This window comes from Schistocerca piceifrons, chromosome 2, assembly GCF_021461385.2.
Source record: "Schistocerca piceifrons isolate TAMUIC-IGC-003096 chromosome 2, iqSchPice1.1, whole genome shotgun sequence".
NCBI lineage: Eukaryota > Metazoa > Arthropoda > Insecta > Orthoptera > Acrididae > Schistocerca > Schistocerca piceifrons.
In genome coordinates this window covers 692,435,093-692,460,263 of record NC_060139.1, presented here as the reverse complement: position 1 = coordinate 692,460,263, position 25,171 = coordinate 692,435,093, and the positions used below count along the sequence as shown (strand labels likewise).

Genomic DNA, 25,171 nt, shown 5'->3' with positions numbered 1-25,171 from the left:
AGAAGTATCCACAAATGGGTCACTCCATGTCAATTCAAACACAATTTGAGAAAATGTTCCAGCTGATAGTTTCAGATTTGGCTGAAATTTAGCACACCAATGCTACCAAGTGTGGAACACTCATGTACAAAATTTTAAGTTCCCCTGCCAATTAGTTCCAGAATTATGGCTTGTGAAAGAAGGTGGCGTGACCCAGAGGAATTTTTACAACCCAGCAACATCCACTTAGAGAACACACACTATGAATCGAAACACCAACAACATATTTCTGAGGGAAAATAAAAAATTCCAAAATGTTATTTAAAAAATGTAATACGTTTAAAGGTACATATTGTTGGTGCCCTCTATGCCAAATATAATTCACTCAAAAACGTTTTTTTTTTTTTGTTTTTTTTTTTTTTTGTGGTAAGCTTAATGTGGTCTAAACACATACCGAACTCATCTTGCCCATATCGGTCACACAAACAGAGTTACATGCACACGAAAACAAAAAAATTTGAAAAATCACCTGAAAAACATAGATTTTCTAAGTGTGGTAGCAAGGGGACAAGTGATATACAAGCCAAATTTCAAACACTGCATAAGTAGACCATAATATAATATGTGGCAAAATTTCAACTTGTTATTGCAAGGCATTTGTGTACAATAAAAGTTGACACAGATGTATTTGGTTACGTTTCTTTTAACACGATTTAGCAAGTAATAGTGATGATGCAGACGGCTTGTTTCAGATAAAGCTGCAGCAATTGTTGGGAACCATTAGGCAACAGAAAGTTAAACAATGGTAGTTTTCAGGGACAGAATGAGTCATTGTTAGGCAGGAACAACAAAGGAAACATGCAACAATTACAGGTTACTCATGTTTTTAAGATTCCAGTTCAGACTGGTCAGTATTGTTGTGGAAAGTCAGTATGGAGGCAGAAGAGTGTACTAGTGGTGCTTTTGTTCAAACAAGTTGCAGTATTGGTAGAGCACAAGCATCTGAATGTCATAAAACAACATATGGAACAAAATGTGGCATTCACTTTGTACTGTATGATCTGGATGAATCAGACCAAGACTAGTTGCTATGGAGATCTGGGATACACCCTGTGGGCACAAGCAGTACAGTTCCAGGAAACTTTAGTGTTTGTTGTCATCATATGAAAGTGTTTCTGGAAAAGTATTCTTTCCTACAAAGAAGTTGTTTTGATCCATTTCGGATTCATAAGAAGACAGTGAAGGGTAGCATAAGAGAAACTGATATAAAATCAGTATTGAAAGTGAATCAGTGCATGGGACTTAACATGAAACCAGGACAAAATTATATTCCAGGTGTGTTACACTGCTAAAAAATGAAGAATATTCTGATAATTTACATGACAGTGATGAGAGTATCAGCCACCTACAACCACAGCGGATGAGCAATTAAATACTTCAGTGACTGCTCTTGGTTTGTCTCCCATGAAGACATACAAAGTTGGGAAAAGAGACAGGCCCAGCTATGGCAGAAGAAAACTACAAGAAGCTCAAATGGAATTAAAACACAAAATAGCTGACACATAATGGTGGAAGAGGAAGAACTATCTGCTCCAAAGGAATAGAAATCATGCCAGAAATGCTCTGATTTGGACAAAATTGTGCATGATATGAAAGAAAAATGTGCCATATCCACACACCAGAAAAAAGTAGCTGTTCTTACCCTTGCACCTTCCAGCTGGTCTATTGACTACACTGTAAAGGAATTCAATGTTTCTATATATATGGTAAAGCAAACTAGGAAAATAAAAGCAACACAAGGAGCAGTTCCACAACTTCAGCAGGCTCTGGGTAAGCAATTGAGTTCAGAAATAAAGGTGCTAGTGTTGGAGTTTCATGAAAACAATGACTACAGCCGAATAATGCCTGGAAAAAAAGACTGTGTAACAGTGATAATGGGAAATGTATGTGTACAGATGCAAAAAAGACTGTTGCTATGCAACATACCAGAACTATATGTAGAATTCAAGGAAAATATCCCAATACCAAAGTAGGTTTATCATCTTTTTTCAATCTTCGGCCAAAATGGGTTGTGCCTGTAAGCGCAAGGGGCACACACAATTTTTGTGTATGTGAGACCCATCAAAACGCTAAGCTGATGTTTGCTGCTATAAAGGATTCTCGTCTGAATTACAAAGGTGCAATGAAGCTGCTAGTGTGTGACATCAGTTCCTACCAGTGCATGATACACAGGTGTGAAAAGTGTCCTGGTAAGGCAAACCTTGAAGAACACATGAATAACAAACTGTATGGTGAACTCCTTATGGATGACAATGAACTTGTTTCTTATAAACAATGGACACACATGGATCGCACAAGTCTTGAAACAAAGCAAAGACAGAGGAAGATTTTGTTGAAATGTGTTGTCAAAAAACGGACAAACTAACCACACACAGCTTCACAGCAACAGCACAATCGGCTTCTCTCCAGTTTTGTAAGGATAATTTGAAACAAGATGAAATTATAGTAATACTAGACTTTCCTGAAAATTATGCATTTATAGTTCAAGGTGCCATCCAAGGATACCATTGGCACAACAGTCAAGCAACTCTCCAGCCACTTGTGATTTACTATAGAGGTGAATCAGGTGATGCGTCTGTTATGAACCTGTGCGTTTTTAGTGATTGTTTAATTCATGATGCCATTGCAGTTCATGCCCACATTTGCACTGTCATGGCATATGTGAAAAACAAGCTGCCTCGCATACATTTTGCACAAAATACTTCAGTGATGGTGCAGCTAGTCAGTACAGAAACTGTAAAAATCTCAAAAATTTATGCATGCTTTACCATGATTTTCAGATTCGTGCAGAATGGAATTTTTTCACAACAAGTCATGGTAAAAATGGTATAGGTGCTACCATTAAGCGCATGGCATCACGAGATAGTCTGCAGCACCCTACAGAAGGACACATTCTAACATCTCTTCAATTATTTACCTGGGCACAGAAAAATGTCTCTGGCATACAATCATTCTATGCTTCGAAAGATGAGGTGAAATCAGTCGAAGAGCTGCTAAAAAGCAGACTCGAACATGTTAAAACTGTTGCAGGCACAAGGAGCCATCATCACATCTCTCCAACGGACTCTAACAATGTGCAGATGAGCAGACTGTCCGGTTATAACTATAGGTTCACGCACAACATGTGTCTTCACAGTGTGTCTGACTCAGGATTCAGAAGCAAAAGCAGCAACATACAACCAGGTTGCTATGTTATTGCTGTTTATGATGACAAATGGTACTTAGGATGTGTTGCCGAGTGCTGTGAAGCAGAAGGTGATGTTATTTGTGAACTTCATGGCACCAGCAGGACCAGCAAGGTCATTTCATTGGCCACAGTTGGCAGACAGGTGTTGGATTCCTTTTGATCATATTCTTATGACAATTCCAGTTCCTACCACAGTGTCAGGAAGGACAGTACAATTTGCCACTCAATGTACAGAGTACAGTAGCTAAAGTGTGGGAGAACTTATGTTTGAAGCACAATCGACTGGTTTTTAGCAGTTAAGATGCAGTAAACATTAATGACAGGTTGTATTAATCGGTCTATATGTTGTTGCTTAGTGATTAAACAGTTGTGGGAGTGGATAAGAAGAGGCAGAACAGTTTATGATATGTTTTTAAAAAATTGTGTTGTGGAACAATGGCCACATCACCAAATACATCTGTCAACTTCATTGTACACAAATGTCTTGCAATAACATGCTGAAATTTTGAGATATATACCATTATGGTCTACTTATGCAGTGTGTGAAATTTGGCTTGGATACCATTTGTCCGTTTTGTGCTACCACACTTCAAAAATCCATGTTTTTCAGGTAATTTTTCAAATTTTTGTATTTTTGTGTGCATGTAACTCAGTTTTTGTGACTGGTATGGGCATGATGAGTTCTGTGTGTGTTTAGGCCACATTAAGCTTACCACAAAAAATTTATACCCTTTTTGGGTGAATTATATTTGGCATAGAGGGCACCTACAATATGTACCTTTTAACGTATCACATTTTTTAAATAACATTTCGGAATTTTTTATATTCCCTCAGAAATATGTTGTTGGTGTTTCGATTCATAGTGTGTGTTCTCTAAATGGATGTTACTGGGTTGTAAAAATTTCATTGGACTGTGTGGAATAGTACCAAAGTTATTAAGAGCTGAAGTTGGGTCTGAAGATAAGATTGCCAGATGTGGGTTGCAATTTCCGGGTCATGTCACCTTCTTTCACAAGTCATAATTCTGGAACTAATTGGAAGGGGAAACTAATACTTTGTACACGAAAGTTCCACACATGGAAGAATTAGTGTACTGAATTTCAGTCAAATCTGAGACTATGAGCTGGAACCCCTGCTTGAACTGACATGGAATGACCCAAATGTCAAGAACCATTGTACTGGAATGTTCTGTAACTGTATATATACCGTATTTTTTCTGGCTGGAGGCAGTACACTTCACGCTCTTGTATGTGCAAGTACTGAATAAACCTTCGTTAAGTGAAGTTAGTGTTCGCCATTCACCTAATTACACCTTCTTCTACATGACATTATTCTTGTGGAGGTGCCAGGTACTGGGACTTACGATAGTGCACATTACCAACGACACAGTGGCTCCCATCATGCCACGACAGAGCCGCTGTTTACACGGCATAAACCTGAGTTCGAGCCATACTCAACAGATCGCAATCCATCGAAGACAGAAGAAGAAGAGGATGTTACGATGACAGCAACTGTGTGCCATCACATGAGACATTCTTCTGGGCACTCTGGTGACAATGACCAAGATCCAAACAAGTGGCTGAAGGTATATGAGCATATAGCAAAATTTAACAAATGGGATGACACCATGTGTTTGGCTAACGTATTTTTCTACTTGGAGGGCACTGCCAAGCAATGGTATGAGAACAACGAGGAGAAGTTCACAAGCTGGGAAATATTCCAGGTGGAAGTGTGCAAATATTTCGGCAAAACACAATGACAGAAGTGCAAGGCTGAAGATAAATTAAAGTGCAGGGCACAGCATCCAGGAGAAACTACAGCATCCTACAGTCAAGATGTCTTGGAGCTGTGTAAAATAGTGGATCCTAGAATGAAGGAGGAAGATAAGGTTGCACACCTCATGAGGGGTGTTGCTGAGGAGATGTATCAAGCCCTACTCCTGAAGGAGGTTTCGATAGCAGAAGACTTCATAAAATGGTGCCAGTATATTGAGACAATGCATCAAAAAAGGATTACATGCAAGAAGTTTGAATGGATTCCAAATGTCGTATCGATGTCTGTGATGGAGGAAGGAACCGATTTCACAAGTGTTCTTCATCAGATAGTGAGAGAGGAAGTTCAGAAGGCACCAGGATTGCATGGCGAGCACAAAACAGAGACGCTTCAAGAGGTCATAAGGGAGGAAGTGGAACAGGCATTGAACCCAATCACTTGTCCTTCATCTCCCTTTAAACTGTGAGAAAGTCGAGACCCAGGTGAAGTTACGTTCCTACAATGCTGCATGAGGAACTTGACGTCTGGAGGACCCAGGATAACCAACCCATATGTTTTCACTGTGGACGACGGGGACATGTGGTGCGCTATTGTCGAGAAAGGCGGCGGATATTTGACGACGCCTGCACCAGAAGACAGCAGACCGATCTTAGATGACGCCAACTCTGGGACGATGAAGATGAACAAGACGATGTGGGTGTAGGATGATGTAGGTTGCAATCGGCGCAAGCTAGCCGCTGGAGAGGACGCTCCCCAACATGTCAATCAAGGTCTCCATCACCATTTAGTAGCTCCAGCCGACCTAGCGCCACAACCTGGAAAACTAAAGGGTGCAACCTTCCTTGGAGGTGAGGATGCCGAAGAGAAAAATCCTCTGCCGTCAATCACTACAAAAATGATAGGAAACTACATTGATATCCTCATGGATGGCCAACCAGCCCAAGCTCTTGTGGACTCTGGAGCATTATATTCAGTCATTTCGGAGAAGCACCGTCACCAGTTGCAGAAAACTGTATTCATCGACAACAAAACATCTCTGCTGAGGGTGGCTAATGGGAAATATGTAAAACCTACATGAAGATTACCATTAGTGTGGGTATAAGTGGCCACACACAGCCCTTAGAATTCGCCATCTTACAAGAGTGTAGTCATAACGTCATTCTCAGATGGGACTTTTTGAAAGCTTCTCAGGCAATTATGGATTGTGGTCGCTCGAAGACTATCCTAGATGAGATGAGATACTATGGACAGGAAGATGTGCATCTGAGTATGTGGAGACTAAGTGTGCTGGATGAAGTGATCATTCCTGCAGTCAGTGCCAGAAAGGTAATTGTCATGTGTCATGCCATGCATCGACCCATGGATCTTGTAGTAGAATGTAAGAGAAGCATACCACTGAAGAATAACTTGGTCATACCAGCCTTTGTCATCTCATTTAAGAATAGATTCGGTGAATTGTGGATAGTTAACTGTTGCCCAGAATCGCAGAACCTTCCAAGACGCATGTGCGTAACAAACACTGAGCCATTAATTGCAGAACAGCTGAGCATCATAGAAACCTCCCATGCCAAGTCTGTGGACGAAATTAGCGCTACCACTACAAGACAAGATTTTCTAGCTCAACTATCATCATATCTCACTAAGGAGCAACAGAAGAAGCTACTTGCCATTCTTCAAGAGTTCTCTGAATGCTGCAATCCACAGGTGAAAAGCACATTAGACAAATCGACAGTGAAGCACTGGATTAGCACTGGAGACCATCAACCAATAAGCCAGAGAGCATACCGTGTGTCAGCAACGGAACACTGAATAATTCATGACGTGGTAGAGAAAATGATGAAGAATGACATCATTCAGCCTTTGCAGAGCCCATGGTCGTCACCAGTGGTTCTTGTCAGGAAGAAGGATGACAGTTGGCGCTTTTGTGTTGCTTACAGGAAGCTTAACAAGATAACTAGAAAGGATGTTTACCCTCTTCCACGAATTGACGATACATTGGACTGTCTGAAGGGGGCCAAGATTTTCTCAACCACAGACATGTACTCGGGGTACTGGCAAATCGAAGTAGATGAAGCTGATCATGAGAACACTGCATTCATCACCCCTGAAGGTCTGCATGATTTTAAGGTAATGCCGTTTGGTTTGTATAATGCACCAGCAACTTTTGAACGGATGGATAATCTTCTAAGTCATCTGAAGTGGACGATGTGTCTTTGTTATTTAAATGACATTGCAGTGTTCTTAGAGACATTTGATGAACATACAAAAAGAATGAGGGCCATTCTTAAGCGTCTCCAACAAGGTGGACTGAAACTTAATCCAATAAAGTGTCTCTTTGGGGCAAAAGAAATCAAAACACTTTGACACCTTGTGTCAAATGAAGATGTGCAGCCAGACCCAGAAAAGGTGAGATCTATAATGTAATTTCCTATTCCTAAAAGTATTAGAGATGTGAGAAGCTTCCTCAGATTATGTTCTTATTACCGTCATTTTATCAAAGACTTTTGTATCAAAGCCAGGCCACTCCACTAGTTGTTAAAAGCTGATGCTACATTTATCTGGGGTGGTGCTCAACAAGATTCTTTCGATGTGCTGCAAAAAGCTCTGACGACTGGCCCTGTATTTGGTCTGCATGATGAGAGAGCACCTACAGAACTACACACAGATGCCAGTGGGTATGGGATCGTTGCTGTTCTGGTGCAAATTTCGGATGGAAAAGAGAAGGTTATAGCCTAAGCTTCTAGGACACTTACAAAAGCCGATAGAAACCATCCAACTACAGAAAGAGAATGTCTTGCTGTGATCTGGGCCATGTGCAAATTTCGACAGTATCTCTATGGAAGGCCGTTCACAGTTGTTACAGACCATCATTCAGTTTGTTGGTTGACAGGTCTTAAGGATCCAACAGGTAGACTTGCCAGGTGGGCACTACGTCTTCAAGAGTATGACATTACCATAGAGTGCAAAAGTGGAAGAAAACACCAAGATGCCGACTGTCTCTCAAGAAACCCTGTGCAAGACCATCAAGACTTTGATGAAGATAGTGACTGTCTTGCTGCACTCCAGGATCTCTCTGCTGAGCAGAAGAAGGATGCCAAGATATCTCAAACTATGCTTGCCTTAAATCGGTCAGAGGATGTGAAAAGACAATTTAAGGTAGTTAATGGATTACTTTGCAAGAAAAACTTTGATCCGTTTGGAAAGAGGTGGCTACCAGTGATTCCTAAACAACACATGCGCTTAGATGTTCTACAGAGATTCCATGACACACCTGAGTCCGGATATTTAGGATTTATTAAGACACATGATAGGATCTGCAAGAGATTTTTCTAGCCAGATTTATTTACGAGTGTCTGTCACTATGTGTCGCACTGTTGAGAGTGCCAGAGGAGAAAGGCAGTTCCTCAGAAACCACCTGGCTGACTCATACCAATTCCACCAGCCTAAACGCCTTTCCAGCATGTTGGCATTGACCTCCTCGGACAATTTCCAACATCTGCTAGCAGCAATAGATGGATTATTGTTTGCACTGATTATCTGACACGCTATGCCATTAAAAAAGCCATGAAAAACAGCAAAAGCATTTGAGGTACCCAAATTCATCGTAGAAGACATTGTATTAAAACATGGTGCCCCAAGGTCAATAATTACAAATCAAGGGAAAGTTTTTGAATTGAATCTTGTGACAGAGATAAACCATCGGTGGAACATTACTCATCACATGATGACTGCCTACCATCCGCAAACTAACGGGCTTACTGAATGCCTTAATAAGACCTTGGCCTACATGCTATCAATGTTTGTGAACGTTGAGCAGAGCAACTGGGATGAGGTGCTACCTTTCATGACATTTGCCTACAACACTGCCAAACAAGACACCACAGGATTTATGCCATTTTTCCTGGTGTATGGGCATGAGGCGACTACAACGATGGACACTGTGTTTCCGTTACATCCTGATGATGTGGACGGCGACTACATCGACCAGGTGTTAACCAGAGCTGAGGAAGCTTGGCAGTTAGCTCGACTCCACAAGCTGCAGGCTCAAGAAAATGATTGCCGAAGGTATGATGCAAGCCACCGCCCTGTTGTCTACCAGCCTGGTGACCTCGTTTGGATCTTCACTCCTGTTCGGAAGGTTGGTCTCTCTGAGAAGCTTCTCAGATGCTACTTTTGATCTTATAAGGTTGTAAGAGAGTTGTCTGATGTAACTTTCGAAGTTGTAGATTTCAACCCTGACACAAGAAGACGAAAGATCAGAGATACGGTCCACGTCCTTTGAATGAAGTCCTATAAGGATCCTGCAATCCAGGGTAAATTCAAAGCTCCAGTGACAGGCAACAAGCGGAAAGATGACAAAGAGCATAACGGCAAAGGACGTTCTAAGAAGATCACTGCCAGGGCGAACATCAGACATCGGGAGTCAGAGTATGCAGGACCGATGACTCGTTCCCAGACTAGGAGGACGTTGCAGAAGAAGCTGAGTAGCACAGTAACCGTAGTGTAGTGGTTATGATACTAGACTGTTTCATGGAAGGTCGCGAGTCCAAAACTCACCTGAACTGTAAAATTTTAATTTCTATATTCAGTTCAAGTACATTCTAGAAGTATCCACAAATGTCAAGAACCATTGTACTGGAATGTTCTGTAACTGTATATATATCATAAGTGTTCTGCCCGGAGGCAGTTCGCTCCACGCTCTTGAATGTGCAAGTGCTGAATAAACCTTCATTAAATGTAGACTGGCAATGGCAAGGAAAGCGTTTCTGGAGAAGAGAAATTTGTTAACATCGAGTATTGATTTAAGTGTCAGGAAGTCATCTCTGAAAGTATTTGTATGGAGCGTAGCCATGTATGGAAGTGAAATATGGACAATAACTAGTTTGGACAAGAAGAGAATAGAAGCTTTCGAAATGTGGTGCTACAGAAGAATGCTGAAGATTAGATGGGTAGATCACATAACTAATGAGGAGGTATTGAATAGGATTGGGGAGAAGAGAAGTTTGTGGCACAACTTAACTAGAAGAAGGGATCAGTTGGTAGGACATGTTCTGAGGCATCAAGGGATCACCAATTTAGTACTGGAGGGCAGCGTGAAGGGTAAAAATTGTAGAGGGAGACCAAGAGATGAATACACTTAGCAGATTCAGAAGGATGTAGGTTGCAGTAAGTGCTGGGAGATGAAGAAGCTTGCACAGGATAGAGTAGCATGGAGAGCTGCATCAAACCAGTCTCAGGACTGAAGACCACAACAACAACAACAACAAGTGAAGTTAGTGTTTGTCATTCATCTAATTACACCTTCTTCTATGTGACAATATCATCTAGTGCTACTATGTATCTTACACCTCCTTTACTTCTTGGATATGGACCAGCTATGTCCAGGGATAATATATCTAGAGGCTTTTTTTAGTATTGGACTGTTTTGACTTTTTACATATTGCACGTAAGTGGCCGCTGTCTTTGGGTGCCAGAGCCTGACTGCAAATGTGTTTGATGTGAGCAGCAATCTGCTGGGGTGGGCAGTGGGGGTAAGAAGGAGGAATGAAATGAGAAGGTTTAGCAGGTGGGTTGGGGAAGAGGCTGTGCTGCCTGTGGGAGGATGCAGGGACAGGATAGGGCTGCTAGGTGCTGTGTAAACCACTTTAATGTGTGTGTGTGTTTTGTGTTTCAGATGAAGGAATTTGTCTGAAAGCTCAATAATTTAGCAGTTTCTTTCATTGTACCTGTCTGCAATTCAATAGCTCCTGACTTTCATGTTCAGTTCTAAAGCTTTCAAATAGTATTTCTTTCACATTTTTGCAAGTTTCACTTCCGAGCTCATTTCACACTTGTGTCAACCTTTCTTCCGTTTATATAATTCATGTTCAGATTTTACAAAACAAAAGCGGCTTTCCACATTGCTTACGTTGAAGTGTTTTTCCCTTTCTTTGTAGAACCAAAAAATGTATAGCCTTTCCTTCCTCACTGGAATCTACTTAGTGGATTTTACTTAGCACAGAAATCATCACTTGAACCACAAATCATGGAACTGTTTCAGTTATTTCCTGTTTTTTCTTTGGATGGCGGTTATCGCTGAAACAACTGGATTTCAGGTTTTTTTTTCAGTTTAACCTAACAGTTAAAACTGCTCAAAATAACCTGTTTCTGAAATAATCGATTTTTGGTTCCTTATTCCTATTATTCCTGCAATAAAGAAAGAAATCAAACAAAGATGAAAAATTATGACTCTCTTGGTTTTAAGATACACAGCAACAAAATATAAAATTAAATGGGCAAATAAAAGAAAACTTAGTCCAGCCATCATTCCTTGCTTTCTTGAAAACTGATAAGTGGCCGAATACTACAAAAAATCAGCACTATTCTCCTATTGATCCTAATTTTTTGCAACTCTGCTCAAAACTTATGTTGTAATCGGGGGCCATATCACTATTTGGGCAAATAAAAGAAAACTTAGTCCATCCATCATTCCTTGCTTTCTTGAAAACTGATAAGTGGCCGAATACTACAAAAAATCAGCACTATTCTCCTATTGATCTTAATTTTTTGTAACTCTGCTCAAAAATTATGTTGTAATCGGGGACCATATCACTACTTGGGCATTATGAATAGTCAATGCTAAAAGGTGAAAACTGAGGCTGATCAACTCTGTCAATTTTCGAGGGCTACAACCAGATAAAGACAAGTTATGTAGACACAGGCAGCAGACCAGCTACTTTCTATTTTAAATGTATATTATCAATGAACTGTCGTTAAGCTTATATTTTATAACCCTTACCATAATTTTGTTTCTCATTTATTACATAATAGAAATGGCAGACAAATCTTTAACATTTTAAAGCAAATGAAGCCCTGTACTTCATTGCTACATCACTTCATAAAACTATTTCCAGACTAACGTTGGTGCCATTCTGCAATACAACAAATAACCAGCAATGACAGCAAGAAACTACCATACAGGCCACATGGTGTCAAGTCTTGCACACTGCATGCATACATGTACCTTAAGCCATGACACACAACAATAGGGGCAGTATTGTCTCAGTAATGGTGTATCAGCTCTCATGTCATGTGTTTGTTGCTTGTTTCTATCGGCACTGTTATTAAAATAGCACTGAAACTTGAAACTTCCTGGCAGATTAAGGAGGCGAGATACTGGCAGAAGTGAACCTGTGTAGACCGGGCGTGAGTCGTGCTTCGGTAGCTCAGATGGTAGAGCACTTGCCCGCGAAAGGCAAAGGTCCCGAGTTCGAGTCTCGGTCGGGCACACAGTTTTAATCTGCCAGGAAGTCTCATATCAGTGCACACTCCGCTGCATAGTGAAAATCTCATTCTGGAAAATAGCACTGATTGCTTTTCCCATTTTCTATAATAATACAATGTTTCAAAGCAATGCAAATTTTACAAATAAAAAAAAGGTTTATTAAAAAATGAAAAGTTTTAGCATTGCTGCTAAGGCTAATTGATATTTCAGTTTTTTTACTCAGTTATTAGTAAAAAATAAGAAATACCTGTTATAAATGAGAGAAAACAAATACCAAAGAATACCCGTTATTCAGAACTAAAATAATGGTATCTATTATAACCAGTCAACTTTTCCCATCCATAGTTTCCACAATTACTAACAAAATGTTAACATCATTGAAATGAATGTCTAAGAAATTAACTAATAAGTAACACATTTGTAGGTCTCCAGAAGAAGTAGGTGATTTTAATTGCATACCATGTACTTTGTATTTCATCTTTGCAAAATTGTAACCATTAATTGGATTCCACATCACTATCAAACTCCAGAACCTGCACCAAGAAACTAGAAAGAAAATTAATTCGGTTTTATCTCCATTGTTAACACTTAGAGATACCATAAAGGCAACTGCTAATTATTATGGATATTAAATGAGCTACAAATGTGAGAGAATAGTAATTTTGGAAAGTTATGTCAGAGAAACTATCAATAGAAACTGAAATTTGCTTGAAATTTGTTTTAAAATTAAGATAGCAGTGTGTTGTGTTATTTGTTTATCGATGTGTTGTCAACCAAGTACATGTGTCTGCTACAGCTACGACAGGAGTGTACATTTCGCCTGCCACCTGGAATTTTAATTTTTTTAAATATGTGTAGTATGTGACTCAGTATCTCCACTATATGGTGTGCAACTCAATATTGTAGTATGTCTCAGCAGATAAAATTGTATCATTATATTTCTTTCAGTGTATTCTTCCTGTATAAAAAAGTTACAGGGCAGGTTTCAACATGTCATATACGACAGTTCCCTTGTAAGGATTAATTAACATGTTATTGTGCCGCAAGGTACTGGGAAGTTGGTCTGGGAGAAAGTGTGTCCAAATGCTTTGTACTTGGTAGAACCACTGGCAGAAAATGATGTATCAGACACATCATGTTGCTTTGTAAGAAGAAGCATAACATGCATACACAATAAATTTGACAGGAAAGTAATGCTTGTGAATTTAGATAATTTTGGTGCCAATGGAGTAAAGCTCACCAAAGGAATGTTAGTAGTTAATTTGAAAGTCCTGGGTGATGTGGATAGGGTCTCAGTCAACATGCATCAGTGCAGTGTGCAAACCACCGATAGAACTGTAGTGTGTAGGAAGTTGGAGCATCTTAGCGGTATCGACAGATCAAAGATGGAGAAACCATTGTATCAATTTGAGGAAGAGAACAGCATTGTATTTCTACAGTAACTGAGTCACTGGTATATTATAGACCTTACAGTATACAGTGATGTTTGCAACCTTGTACTGGAAAAGTTACTAGATAGAACCTACAGATATAGATTCTGTTATGACTATAGAAACCCTTACAGTAAGACCATAACTAATCATGAGCATCACTGAAACTCTTGACAGTTTGGGGCAGTGCACTACTTCTCTACCTTAGATCTGAGGAGTGGGTAGCACCAGAAAGAGGTATAACCAAGCGACCATCTGAAAACAGTATTCTCAGTCCCCTGGGGCCATTTTCAGTATTGTAGGTTGGCGTTTTGGTTACAAAATGCTCTGATAACATTTCAGCATTTTTGCAATGCAATGCTGAGGCCACTGAAACCTTGCCAGTTTATTTAGTTGATTTTCATGAAGGATAACACAGAGTAACATTTGAGATAGGTTTTTAGAAGATTACAAGCAGCAAATATAACATAAATCATGGAAAAACGTCACTTCGCATCAGAAGAAATCGCATATTTAGGGCACGCTGTTAGCGGCAAAGGGGTTAAGATGGATCTGAGGTTGAAACAGGCAGTACAGAAATTTTTGATTCCTAGCAATATCAATGACTTATAGTCTTTCTTGGGATCAGGGAATTGTTATGGAACGTTCATAAAGAGGTTTGCAGATAGAGCTGGACCACTTATGCAACTGCTGAAAAAGAGAGTTAAGTTTGAATGAGCAAATGAATGCCAAGACGCGCTCAATGAGTTAAAGAGAGCCCATTTCGGGGCAGCTGAACAGAACAGAGACAAATTACGCAACAACAGAAAAGGAGATGGTTAGTGTGCTACATGGAATCATATATTTCAGATATTATTTGTATGAAAAGAGACTTACAGTGGTAACTGATCCTGCTGCTCTTACATGGTTGTTGGGGCTTAAGGACCCTTTGAGTAGCCTGATTAGATGGGCAATAAGGTTAAGTGAATTCAAGTATGAAGTTACACAGAAACACACAAAAGCAGATAGTTTGAGTAAAAACATAGCAGTGATACAGACACCGGGTCACAACATTGCACAATGGTAAGTAGTACAATAGGCTGATGCCTAATGTAAACAGTGTGCATCAAAGCTGCAGTTCACTCTGTGGGACAAATTATTGTGTAAGACAACGAGGTTGGGGATGCGGGTAGTACCACACACTTGGCTATAAGAGGAAGTGTTGAAACAAACACATGACTAGGTACTGTCATGACATGGGAGTTGTAGACCAATGAACTGGTGAGTAGTAGGTGGATCTAGGAAAGAAAATGTCAATCAGTACATAAGGGGTTGTATAAATTGGGCACAGTGGCTGTTATGAGCCAGAAGTTAATACCTTTGCAGGGGTTACCAGATGCAAAAGAAACTTTTATCCTTTCAGACATGAAATTTTCCTGGAGGAAAGAAAATGTTTCTTTGTGTAATAATGCTCTTGGGTGATTTTATAATGATGCACCTGTTTTGAAAACCTACTGTGTACACTTGGCTTCATTTTATGAACAAAAATAATTAATTACAAAAAAATATCTGTTGTTACAAATAGTAATATGATCATTCAATAGCTATCTTGCAAAATAACAATAACAGTATTCAATTGCCATTTCTACTTGAATAACCCGCGCATGTTTTTTCCTGAACTTAAGGACAAAAAACTGGGATGCGCAGATTATTCCAAGCAAGGTTGGTACTGCTCCATCTACAAAAATAGATCCCATTATAATACTGCATTGCTGTGGCCTCAGTCTGTGACGCATCTGTAGCACATTAGAAATGAAGTATTAATAATGTCTTCAAACTTGCTAATTATGGCGACAAGTTCTTGTTATTGCTTGTACACTGCTAAAGAAAAACAGAAAAAATATTAAAGATGCTGAGAGCACTGGAAACTGTGCAGCAGGAAGAAAGTATGACTTGAGCAAGATTTGTATTCACGACTGGCAAAAAAACAAAATGCGGCTTCAAAACACTAACAGCAACTGTTGGGCATTTTGCGGCCAACAAGCAAAGCATCCAAACCTCGATAAAAGGCTATGCAAATATGTAGATGAGAAGCAACAACATGGATGCGTGGTGACGAGTGAAATGTGCCAACTTAAAGCATTGACTTTAGCTAAAGAACTAGGCTTTACCACTTTCAAAGCTAGCTGGGGCTAGCTATCAAGATTTCTCAACCGAAATGGATTAGGATTCCAGAGCAAAACTACCATCGCTCAATGGCTTCCAGTTGATTACTAAGAAAAGGGATTGTATTTTCATCATTACATGATAAATCTGTCACATAAACAGTCCTATATATGATCGCAAATTGGTAACATGGATCAAATGCCAGTCTATTTTGAGATGCCACTCAAGAAGACCGTAAACAGGAAAGGAGAATCCAGCATCATGATACGAACTGGTGGCAGTGAGAAGCTAAAATGTACAGTGATATTGTGTATAACTGGTGAGGGACGAAAACTACCACCTTACGTGATATTTAAAAGGAAAACTATTCTGAAAATATTAGTGAAAGGCATATTAGTGAGCAAATCCCTAAGGGTAGATGGACAATGACCTCGTAATTGACTGGGTGACGCACGTTTGGCAACATCATCCCGGTGTGTTACTGAATTTACATAACTTGTTGGTCCTGGACAACTTCTGCGGACATACAACTAAGGAAGTGTGATTACAAAAATGGAAAACTGACTTGGTCATTATTCCAGGAGGCCTAACATCCATACTACAATTACTAGATGTTTCTTTGTGTATAAACTTGCCATTCAAAGTTGCACTTAAACAGTGATATACATAATGGATGGTTAATGAAAACCACAAGGTCACATGGAGTGCAAAAATCAATCGGCCGGATTTGTCCCAGACTTGTGAGTGGGTGAAAAGTGCATTGGATACCATTCCACAACCACTGTGGAAAAATGCTTCAAAAAATGTGGTATCACAAATTCACTGGAAGGGACAGAACTCTCTATGGGAAGATGGTGACGACAACAGTTATTCTCTCGCTAATGATGGCTATCGTAGGTGGGCCTAGAGTCTCAGCTGGAGAGGGTTATGTTCTCCCGGCCGGCCACCCAGCTAATAGGCCAGCCAGCAGACCGGCCAGCCAGCCAAGCTGCAAGCCACTGAATCAGTTGCATTTTGATGATTTATTAACCTGTGCGGCAGCATGTGAAGAAACCGATTGATATTACATGTAATTTTGAACACACCATTACATTAAAACATTTTCTTTTTTGTACATAAAATAAATTAAAGTTTAAAAAAAAATTCTCTTCCTCAAAATTAGGATGTGAGGAATATTTGAGGGCATAGATTATTTGAGTACGTATGGTAAACAGTAGAATATTGCAAACCATCCACATCCATGTATTCTAGTAGTCACGAGTTTCTACACACTGCTGCATTGACTTGCTGGTATTTTCACAGTGATGCCCAACAGTTGGCAGCACTTGCGCATGATGAAAAGATTAAACATTCACAATTGTGTACCTTAGGTTTCCACTGGGAAGAAATACTAATGTTGCAGTGAAGATACGGTGAAAGTTAATGTACACAACTGTAGCCAGAGGGTCTGAAAGGGTTAACGTGATTGGGTTGTATGAAACTGGATTATTCAACAGGACTCCTGCTGGGAACTGATTTGTATTAACTATTACTGATCATTTTTTCTAGACATGTGGAAATGATTGCAATACCCAACCATTGAGCAGCAACTTTAGTGCAAGCATTGGTCAACAGCTGGGCACTCAGATGTGGAGAGCCAAAAATTATGATCACTGATCCGGGGACAAACTTCATATTTGATTTGTTAAAGCAGCTGTTTAACTTGTTAAATGTTAAAGAGTTAAGCACAAGTCCATTGCACTCTCAGGCTAATGGTAGTATGAACAGCGTGCATAGCAGAGTAGGAAAGATGCTGAGTAATTACATGAACATACACCGTGATGGTTTGGATGTTTATTTATCTTTTGTTGTACACACATTTAATTAAAAAGTCCATTCTGCAACAGGATTATCATCACATGAGGCAGTTTACAGGAGGCACATGCCATTGCTGTTTGACGAAGTAAAGCTATGAGTTGGCAAGGATGGGGAGCTCATCAAGTATTTTGCTGAAACATTGAAGGAAATTTGGAGGCATGTTTGATGAGCAAACACCAGAGACCTGGAAAGCCAAGAGTAACTCGGAATTCGTGTGGGCTTATTACCACAGTGTAAAGTTGGTTAGTGGGTAATGTTATCAAACTTGTACGTTCCAAAAGGTAAGATCAAGAAATTTGTAGCTCGTTGTCAAGGGCCATATCAGGTAGTTAAAACAACACTGCCGGTAAACATTAAGCTTCAATTACCAACTGACATAACTATGGTTCATGTTGGGCTTCTGAAGCAATTTTGAGGAGCTCCAGATGTGTTGATGCAAATTTTATCAATCCATTGAGGGTAAAGCTATGGCTAGTAGAAAGAAGAAGATGTGACAGAACCTTGCACGATCTGTACAGGAGATAAGGCCAAGGAAGAAGAAAGGAATAGTTTACATTTGTGTCAGAGAATACATGTTATTTAGAGGCATAAACGATTAATAGACCAGCAGAGGATGAAGGCAGGAGGGAGGAGTTTTGTTCACGTTATATTTACTATCTATGTTCATTTGTGCATAAAGTAGGTGTTTCAGGGCCGAGTTTTCTTTTCGTATGTCTATGAGACAGTAGACCTTTTAAGGGGGGAAGGGGAGTGATGGAAGTTTCCTGTTCCTAGCATCCCACACATTGAAGTAAAAATGAGGGTGGTTCTTATTTTAGCAACTCTTAGTCAAGAGTGAAGTGGAGGCATTGTGAGTACTACCATTGCAAAATGGAGTGACTTCCATTAGAGGATGCAGTACTCACAAGTCATCGTTGGGCACAGAAGCTGACTATGAAGATTTGGGAAATGAGTCATAAGGTGAGGTGTTTGAGAGATGTGTTTATGGGATTTAGGAGGATTATTGAAGGGAAAGACACGATGAAGGAAATTAAGAGTGAGTACAGAAAGTTTCATCAGTCATATGAGCAATTGCGGGGGCCAATGTAGTAGATAGTGGAGGTAGTGCCATGCATGCTATAGCATTGTATGTGAGGTTGGTTAGACGGTTCAAATGGTTCAAATGGCTCTGAGCACTATGCGACTTAACTTCTGAGGTCATCAGTTGCCTAGAACTTAGAACTAATTAAACCTAACTAACCTAAGGACATCACACACATCCATGCCCGAGGCAGGACTGGAACCTGTGACCATAGTGGCCACGCGGTTCCAGACTGAAGTGCCTAGAACCGCACGGCCACACCGGCCAGCTCGGTTAGATGCAGGAGGTAGGCTATTAAAAAGGTTTTCAGGACTATGCATGTCAGGGACATCTGGGAACTGAATGGTATGATAAAGTGAGTTATGTAGCAAGGAGGAATAAGGCCACCATAGAATGGCACACTAAACAGTTAAACAGTTTGGAGCAAGGGGTAAGGAACAAAAAACAGGCACTGACACATGCAAGATGTAGTTGCATTGAGGTAACGCAGATGGTCAGGACTGTCCACAGGATGTCCCGGAGCCGCAACCCTGTTTCCAGCCAACAGGTTTGGACTGGTTTTATTCTGTAAACAGTACCAAAGTTGTAGCAGTGAACTGCTATGAGCAGGGTAAGCTTGCGGAAACTAAATGTTTGGAACTGCAGGGGAGTGGAATAATTATTTACAGGACAGATTGTGACAAAAAACAGCAGACTTTTCATTGTCAGCCTCTGTCACAGAGGAAACCAAGTTGAACACTATGCAGCCACAGTTTTACTGGTCAGAGAAGCAACTAACAATCCTTACAATCAGAAATTTGAACTACTGGAATGAAACGTTGGACCCTAACCTAATCCTATACCTAAACTGGCTAATATGCTCACAGGAGGAACAGGTTTCAATAGAGCAAATGCTTTCATGTTACAGAAATATCATGAGAAGCAGCAGCACATGGTCAAGACCATAGGCATCACAACCACAGGCACTGTGTCCATGTTGATCCTGTTTTGCACAGCCTTCATCTACCTTAAGCAGAGGGCCACTAATCAATGTGACACTACAGTAAAGAAGACACATCAAGTTTCAGACAGGCACAATTAAAAGACACTCACATATTGTGCACGTCTGCAACAGGTTTATCCTACTCCACCAGGGGCTGGGCCACCTGTGAAAGCAGCCATGTCATTTACCAGCTCTGCAGCAGTCATTGCACAGCTTTTTGCATTGGTATGGCTACCAACCAGCTGTCCACCAGGATGAGCACAACGTGCAGCTGAACATAACACAGTTAATTTCAATGGCTGCTTCACTACTCGAGCCAACTGTATCCTTCCTCCATCACCAGATTTTCTGAACTGTGCAGATGGGAGTTATCCCTATAACATATTCTCTGCTCCCGTAACTATCCTGACCTCAACATACTGTCACCACACCCTCCACCCAACAGATTCCACCCCCTCTGTCATGTCATCTCCTTCCCATTCTCATCTCCCACCCTGTTTATTTGCAACCCTCTGCCAAAGCACCCACCCATCTTTCCCCACTCCTCTCCTTTTCTGTTCCTTTTTCCCCCATCTCTCTGCCCCGCAACCTCCTGACGCTGCACCTGCTGACAGTCCAGTCCCTACACACCCCACCAGATAGCATTCGTTTCTCTCCCCACACGTATACTACTATCCCTTCCCCTCCCCCCCCCCCCCCTCCAGATTGCTACTTGCATCCCACATGATGTTGCATTCCAGCCCAAGGTGTTGGAGTTGGTGGTCATGTGTGCATGAGGTGTGTGTGTGTGTGTGTGTGTGTGTGTGTGTGTGTGTGTGTGTGTGTGTGTGTGTGTGTCTTTAATGACAAAGGCTGTGGATGAAAGCTATGCTTGAGTGTCTTTTAACCATGCCTGTCTGCAGCTTGACATGTTTTCATTACAGTAAGTAGCAATCTGTCGTTTCCTACATTATTGATATTCCTACCTGGAGTTTCCATTGTTTGATTTAAGCCTGCAGTACATCTGATACCACTGGACTGGGTAACCGTTGATACATGAGAAGGTACAAGGGGTGCAAAAAGCTAAATATGGTAATAAGAGAGGTGTATTATGGTACATAACTGATTCTGGTACAAAAGACAAGGAACTCTGAGTGGTGTTGAAATGAGCATTGTTGCTTACAGTATCAGACACCATAATGGGACAATAAGGGAATATTCATGTACATAGTAGTTTAATATTTTGAACAAGTTAATGTTTAAGAGGCCTCTAAAATGGGGACAGAGATTTTATGTAATAGTGTAAGGTCCAGTGAAACCAATGGGCTAGAAATCGTAGACAGATTGTGTCCCACTTTTGAAGTTTTGTTGTGTAATGTAAGATGAAAATTTATTTATCTATGTCATAACATTGTATGTGATGTCTTCAGTTCCCAACTGGTCATGGGTTCAAACTTGGTCAAAGAGAGGAGGTATGTAATGCCGTCACCAGATTTAGGGTATTACTGAATTAAAAGCAGCTACTTTGTGGCCATATGTGAAGCAAGCAGGTGAGCTCAGAAATGCTGACATGTAATTTCACAAGCAAACCTGTTTGTACACTGCGAGGTGGCTGGGGCAAGTCACAGAATTGTGATGACACTGCGGAAAGTCCATGCAACTACGAGCCGGCCTGTAGGATATTACCACACTGTTGAGACACAGAGGTGTTGATCTGTATGTGGCCGGTTGCAGAGTAGTGGCACAACAAGTGTGCTATTAATTGCTGTATATACCCTCTGTTTCTAGCACAGTTGTGTGCAGTCTGACAGCACCTTCTCATGTCATTGGGTCCATGGAAGTCTCCAACACACTATGGACCACCCAACAGTCAACACTGGTCTCGGAAGCCAGCTCAACCAAACCAGCTCTCAGTGCTAAGTCCCAACCCGTGGACTTGGACCAACACAACAGATGATCCATCCCCCAGACTCCATGGCACCACCAAACTTCTGCCTTTAAGGGTAGCAGTTCACAGCCAGGGAAGTATTGCTTCCATCCTTCTGCACCAGGGCGAGTTTCTAATCTGTTAGAAATGGCCACCTGTGAGAAGTCAGTGGACATACACATCATTGGCACTGCTCACTCAGGGCCACTTGTGATAACTCAGGCACATGCTGCTGAGTGAGGTAAACAGTATCAATGAAGCAGAATGTGGATGGCAAGCAGCCATCATGCTGCACCAACCCTCTGACATCATCGGCACCACTGGCAGACCACACACCTACATAGGGAGTATCCAGGAGTGTCTCAGCACATTGACACTGTAGCTCAAGACAAAATGAGATATGCTGTATCTTGCTGTGGAGTTTTCCTAGCCATCCCTGGCTAGCGCCACTGCCTCCACAACCCGCCACTCCAACAGATCCACACCATATCTGCTCCATTCGCCCTCATCACTATAGCTGGTTTTGCTAGCCATGTATATCTTCACTTGCTCCACAACTCTGAAGGCCCTCCTTTACTCTCTCATTTACAGAATAAGATATATGAGTGGTTGAATAAGTGAGTTTCTTCTATGTACTTGGCTCCTCTTTTTCCAGAAAGTGTGTAGGTGTGACCAGTAATGTTCCAATAATGGGACTGTGTATTTCTGGTCTACATTTAAATTATATTTGGTTTATTTACAAAGTACTGGATGCTGTATTTAATTATAACTATAAAAGACAAAGAAACCATGGAAATACTTACAGCACAAGCAGCAAGAGTCAGTCACAGAGCAGAACCTGACAAATGAACATGTACAAACATCTTACAAATAACTTAAATATCATTTGAAGAAAGCTGAGTTCTCCATAAAGAGGCAGAGTACAGAAAAAAAACAATCCTAACCCTGAGAGCAATTTATATATCTTACAACATTTTACACAATGCCATCAAAAGATAAAGTAACCATCTGCACTAGCTCATGAAGCGATAAGAAAAAGCACTTACCATCTGCTGTACTTATAAGTAAAATGTCCAGTCCTTGTTTTTTGATAGATGACTGCAGTTTTGGAAAATAATGTAGATCAGTTGGATAAAAGTCATTTGGAAAGTCGGTAACTTTTGTTGTTTCATTTGTGATGAGATTCCACTTCAGAAGAACGTGATCATCCCTGTAAAAGAAATAAATGGGCTTGTGCACAGATAATAACCCAACATACAGTTTGACATTGGTTATTAACAGGATACTAAAAAAAGAGATTATGACCTATTGATCACGACTAACACTAACAACATTACACAGTATTGTCTGTACTGAGATATGAAATTCTTTATGACATCCAGTGAAGTTCCAGAGCAGCAATCAGCAAAATGAACAGGGTGTTGAAGCTCCATAGCAGTTTAATAAGAGCAAACAACTACTTCAGATCAGCAACACCTTACATTTGTGAAATATTATTTATGAATATTAGTTTAAATTAGCACAGGGAATACATGCAGCAAACATTTACTTATTTGTTAGAGAGGAAAGTGGCTTCACTGGGTGTGGGCGTAACGGTTCTCTACTGAAGAAAGTATGGATGTGAGCAGCAGCAGAAAGGAGGTTCTAGCAAGGGTACTATAACTTCTTTATTATTTCTTCACTAACTTATACAGCTTGGATTCCACTAGGTAACTGGCTAGAAATGGCTGTGGACAGGCTTGAGAATGAACACAAGTCTTTAATTAAGCCAGCCAAATCATACAATTCATTTCCATCTTCAGATAATAATCTGAGGCTGAGTGGTAGGCATAGCAATTCCAGAGAAGAGGGAGGTGAGCTGCTTACACAGAGTAATGCAGACTCAATTGTGATGGTCCAGGGCACACCACGGTGCTCAGCTGCAGCCGGGCAAGGCAGGAAGTGACGTCAGCTGTCGTAGCAGGAGGTCATGGGGCTGCCCAGAATCAACCTCTGAACTACTGGCTGGAATCTGGCAATGGCAACTGATCCCATAGAGGGGCAGCAGTGTACTAGCTGCCATGGTTGGGATACTGAGGCAGAGATTCATAGGTCACAGCGGCAGAGTTTATGGCAGAAAGCTGGTCCCAGGGAACTGACACGTGTAATGGTGTCCTAGAAGTCTTGCTGCTGTTGAGGGATGCTGATCAAGCACAGGTGCAAACCAGCTTTGACTGATATTTGTGGCTCGTGGCCTGATTTCAGCACTGCAAGTTCTGCTACAGTTCATCTCGTTACAATTCTGCCCTTCTACAAAGAAAATTCGCCCTTGAATTTTGGCTGAAACATAGTCACTTATTTACATATAATTAGAGTTGAATTATAATTAAAGTATAATTATAATTAAAGTTTCTATTTCTGGTGTCATTTATTACCATTTGCACTTGTTTCCCTTATCGTTCACATCAGCACTTGCTTCACCCCAACTCTCTATGTATTCATTTGCGCGATCTTCATTTCTGCTCATTTACTGAGTTCCATTAGCAGCCACATCATTTCACATCATGGGAAAGGAATGGGATTAAGGAAAGATAGCCAATTTGTGTAAACTTGCTTTTCTTTCCACTTAATATTTACATGCTGAAATTCTCATCTCCCACTGTCTCCCATTATATACATCAGGTACATCTAATAATTAACAAGAAAAATTAAAAAAAAATTCATTTGACATTTTAAGATACATCCTGCATTTACAATGTCATGTTAATCTGCATCCTGGATTTACAAGACAGTAGTGTACTCTTTTCTGCAACTACACCTGAAAGAGACCAGGCATTCGTTTACGTTTATCTATATGCACACTACCTTATTATCTTAACTTTATGATCCAACCCAGTAACGAAAACTTGTCATGCTCATTGTGAACCTTATCCACAGCCACTTCAGACCAGTTACATGGTGGGATCCAAACTGTACAAATTATTGAAGAAGCAATAAAGAAGATATTGTATCTTACCAGAACCTCCTTGTTGTTCAATATGTAAGTTGTAGGCCTGAGGGTAGAACCTCCAACACCAGTAACTTGTGTGTATTGTAATTTGCAAGGACATTCAACCCCATGCAGTGAGTCACACAATGTGATTCGTTAGCTTAGCCATCAAAATTGATCCAGCGATCTCACACAGTCATTCAAATGCATTTCCATATTCATGTAATATTCTGGTGCTCAGTGGCAGGTATAGCAATGGCAGAGCACAGGGAGGCAAGCTGCTTACACAGAGAAATGCCAAAAAAGTGAGCTGACTCGATGACGACAGCTCGAGCACAGCACATGGCTTGACTGCAGCACAGCATGGACAGTGACTGATGTCAGCCAGCATACAGGAAGGTTGCGGTGCTGCCCAAAATCTAAATCCAATTTACTGGCTGGAATCTGGTGATTATACGCAATCCTGCGCAGAGGGATGCAGTCACTGGCTGTCAGGTTCAGGCCAGTCAGGCATAGGTATGTAGGTCACAGTCTGGTGG

At 40.7% G+C, this 25,171-nt stretch overlaps 1 protein-coding gene across 1 annotated transcript in view; it reads right to left on the bottom strand.

Moving 5' to 3' along the window:
- LOC124777183 (intraflagellar transport protein 80 homolog) overlaps positions 1-25,171 on the bottom strand; it is a 430,351-nt gene that overhangs the window by 402,882 nt on the left and 2,298 nt on the right. The window contains exon 2 of the mRNA XM_047252496.1: positions 22,711-22,874. Coding sequence (XP_047108452.1) covers positions 22,711-22,874 — 164 coding nt within the window. The remainder of the gene's footprint in view (positions 1-22,710; positions 22,875-25,171) is intronic.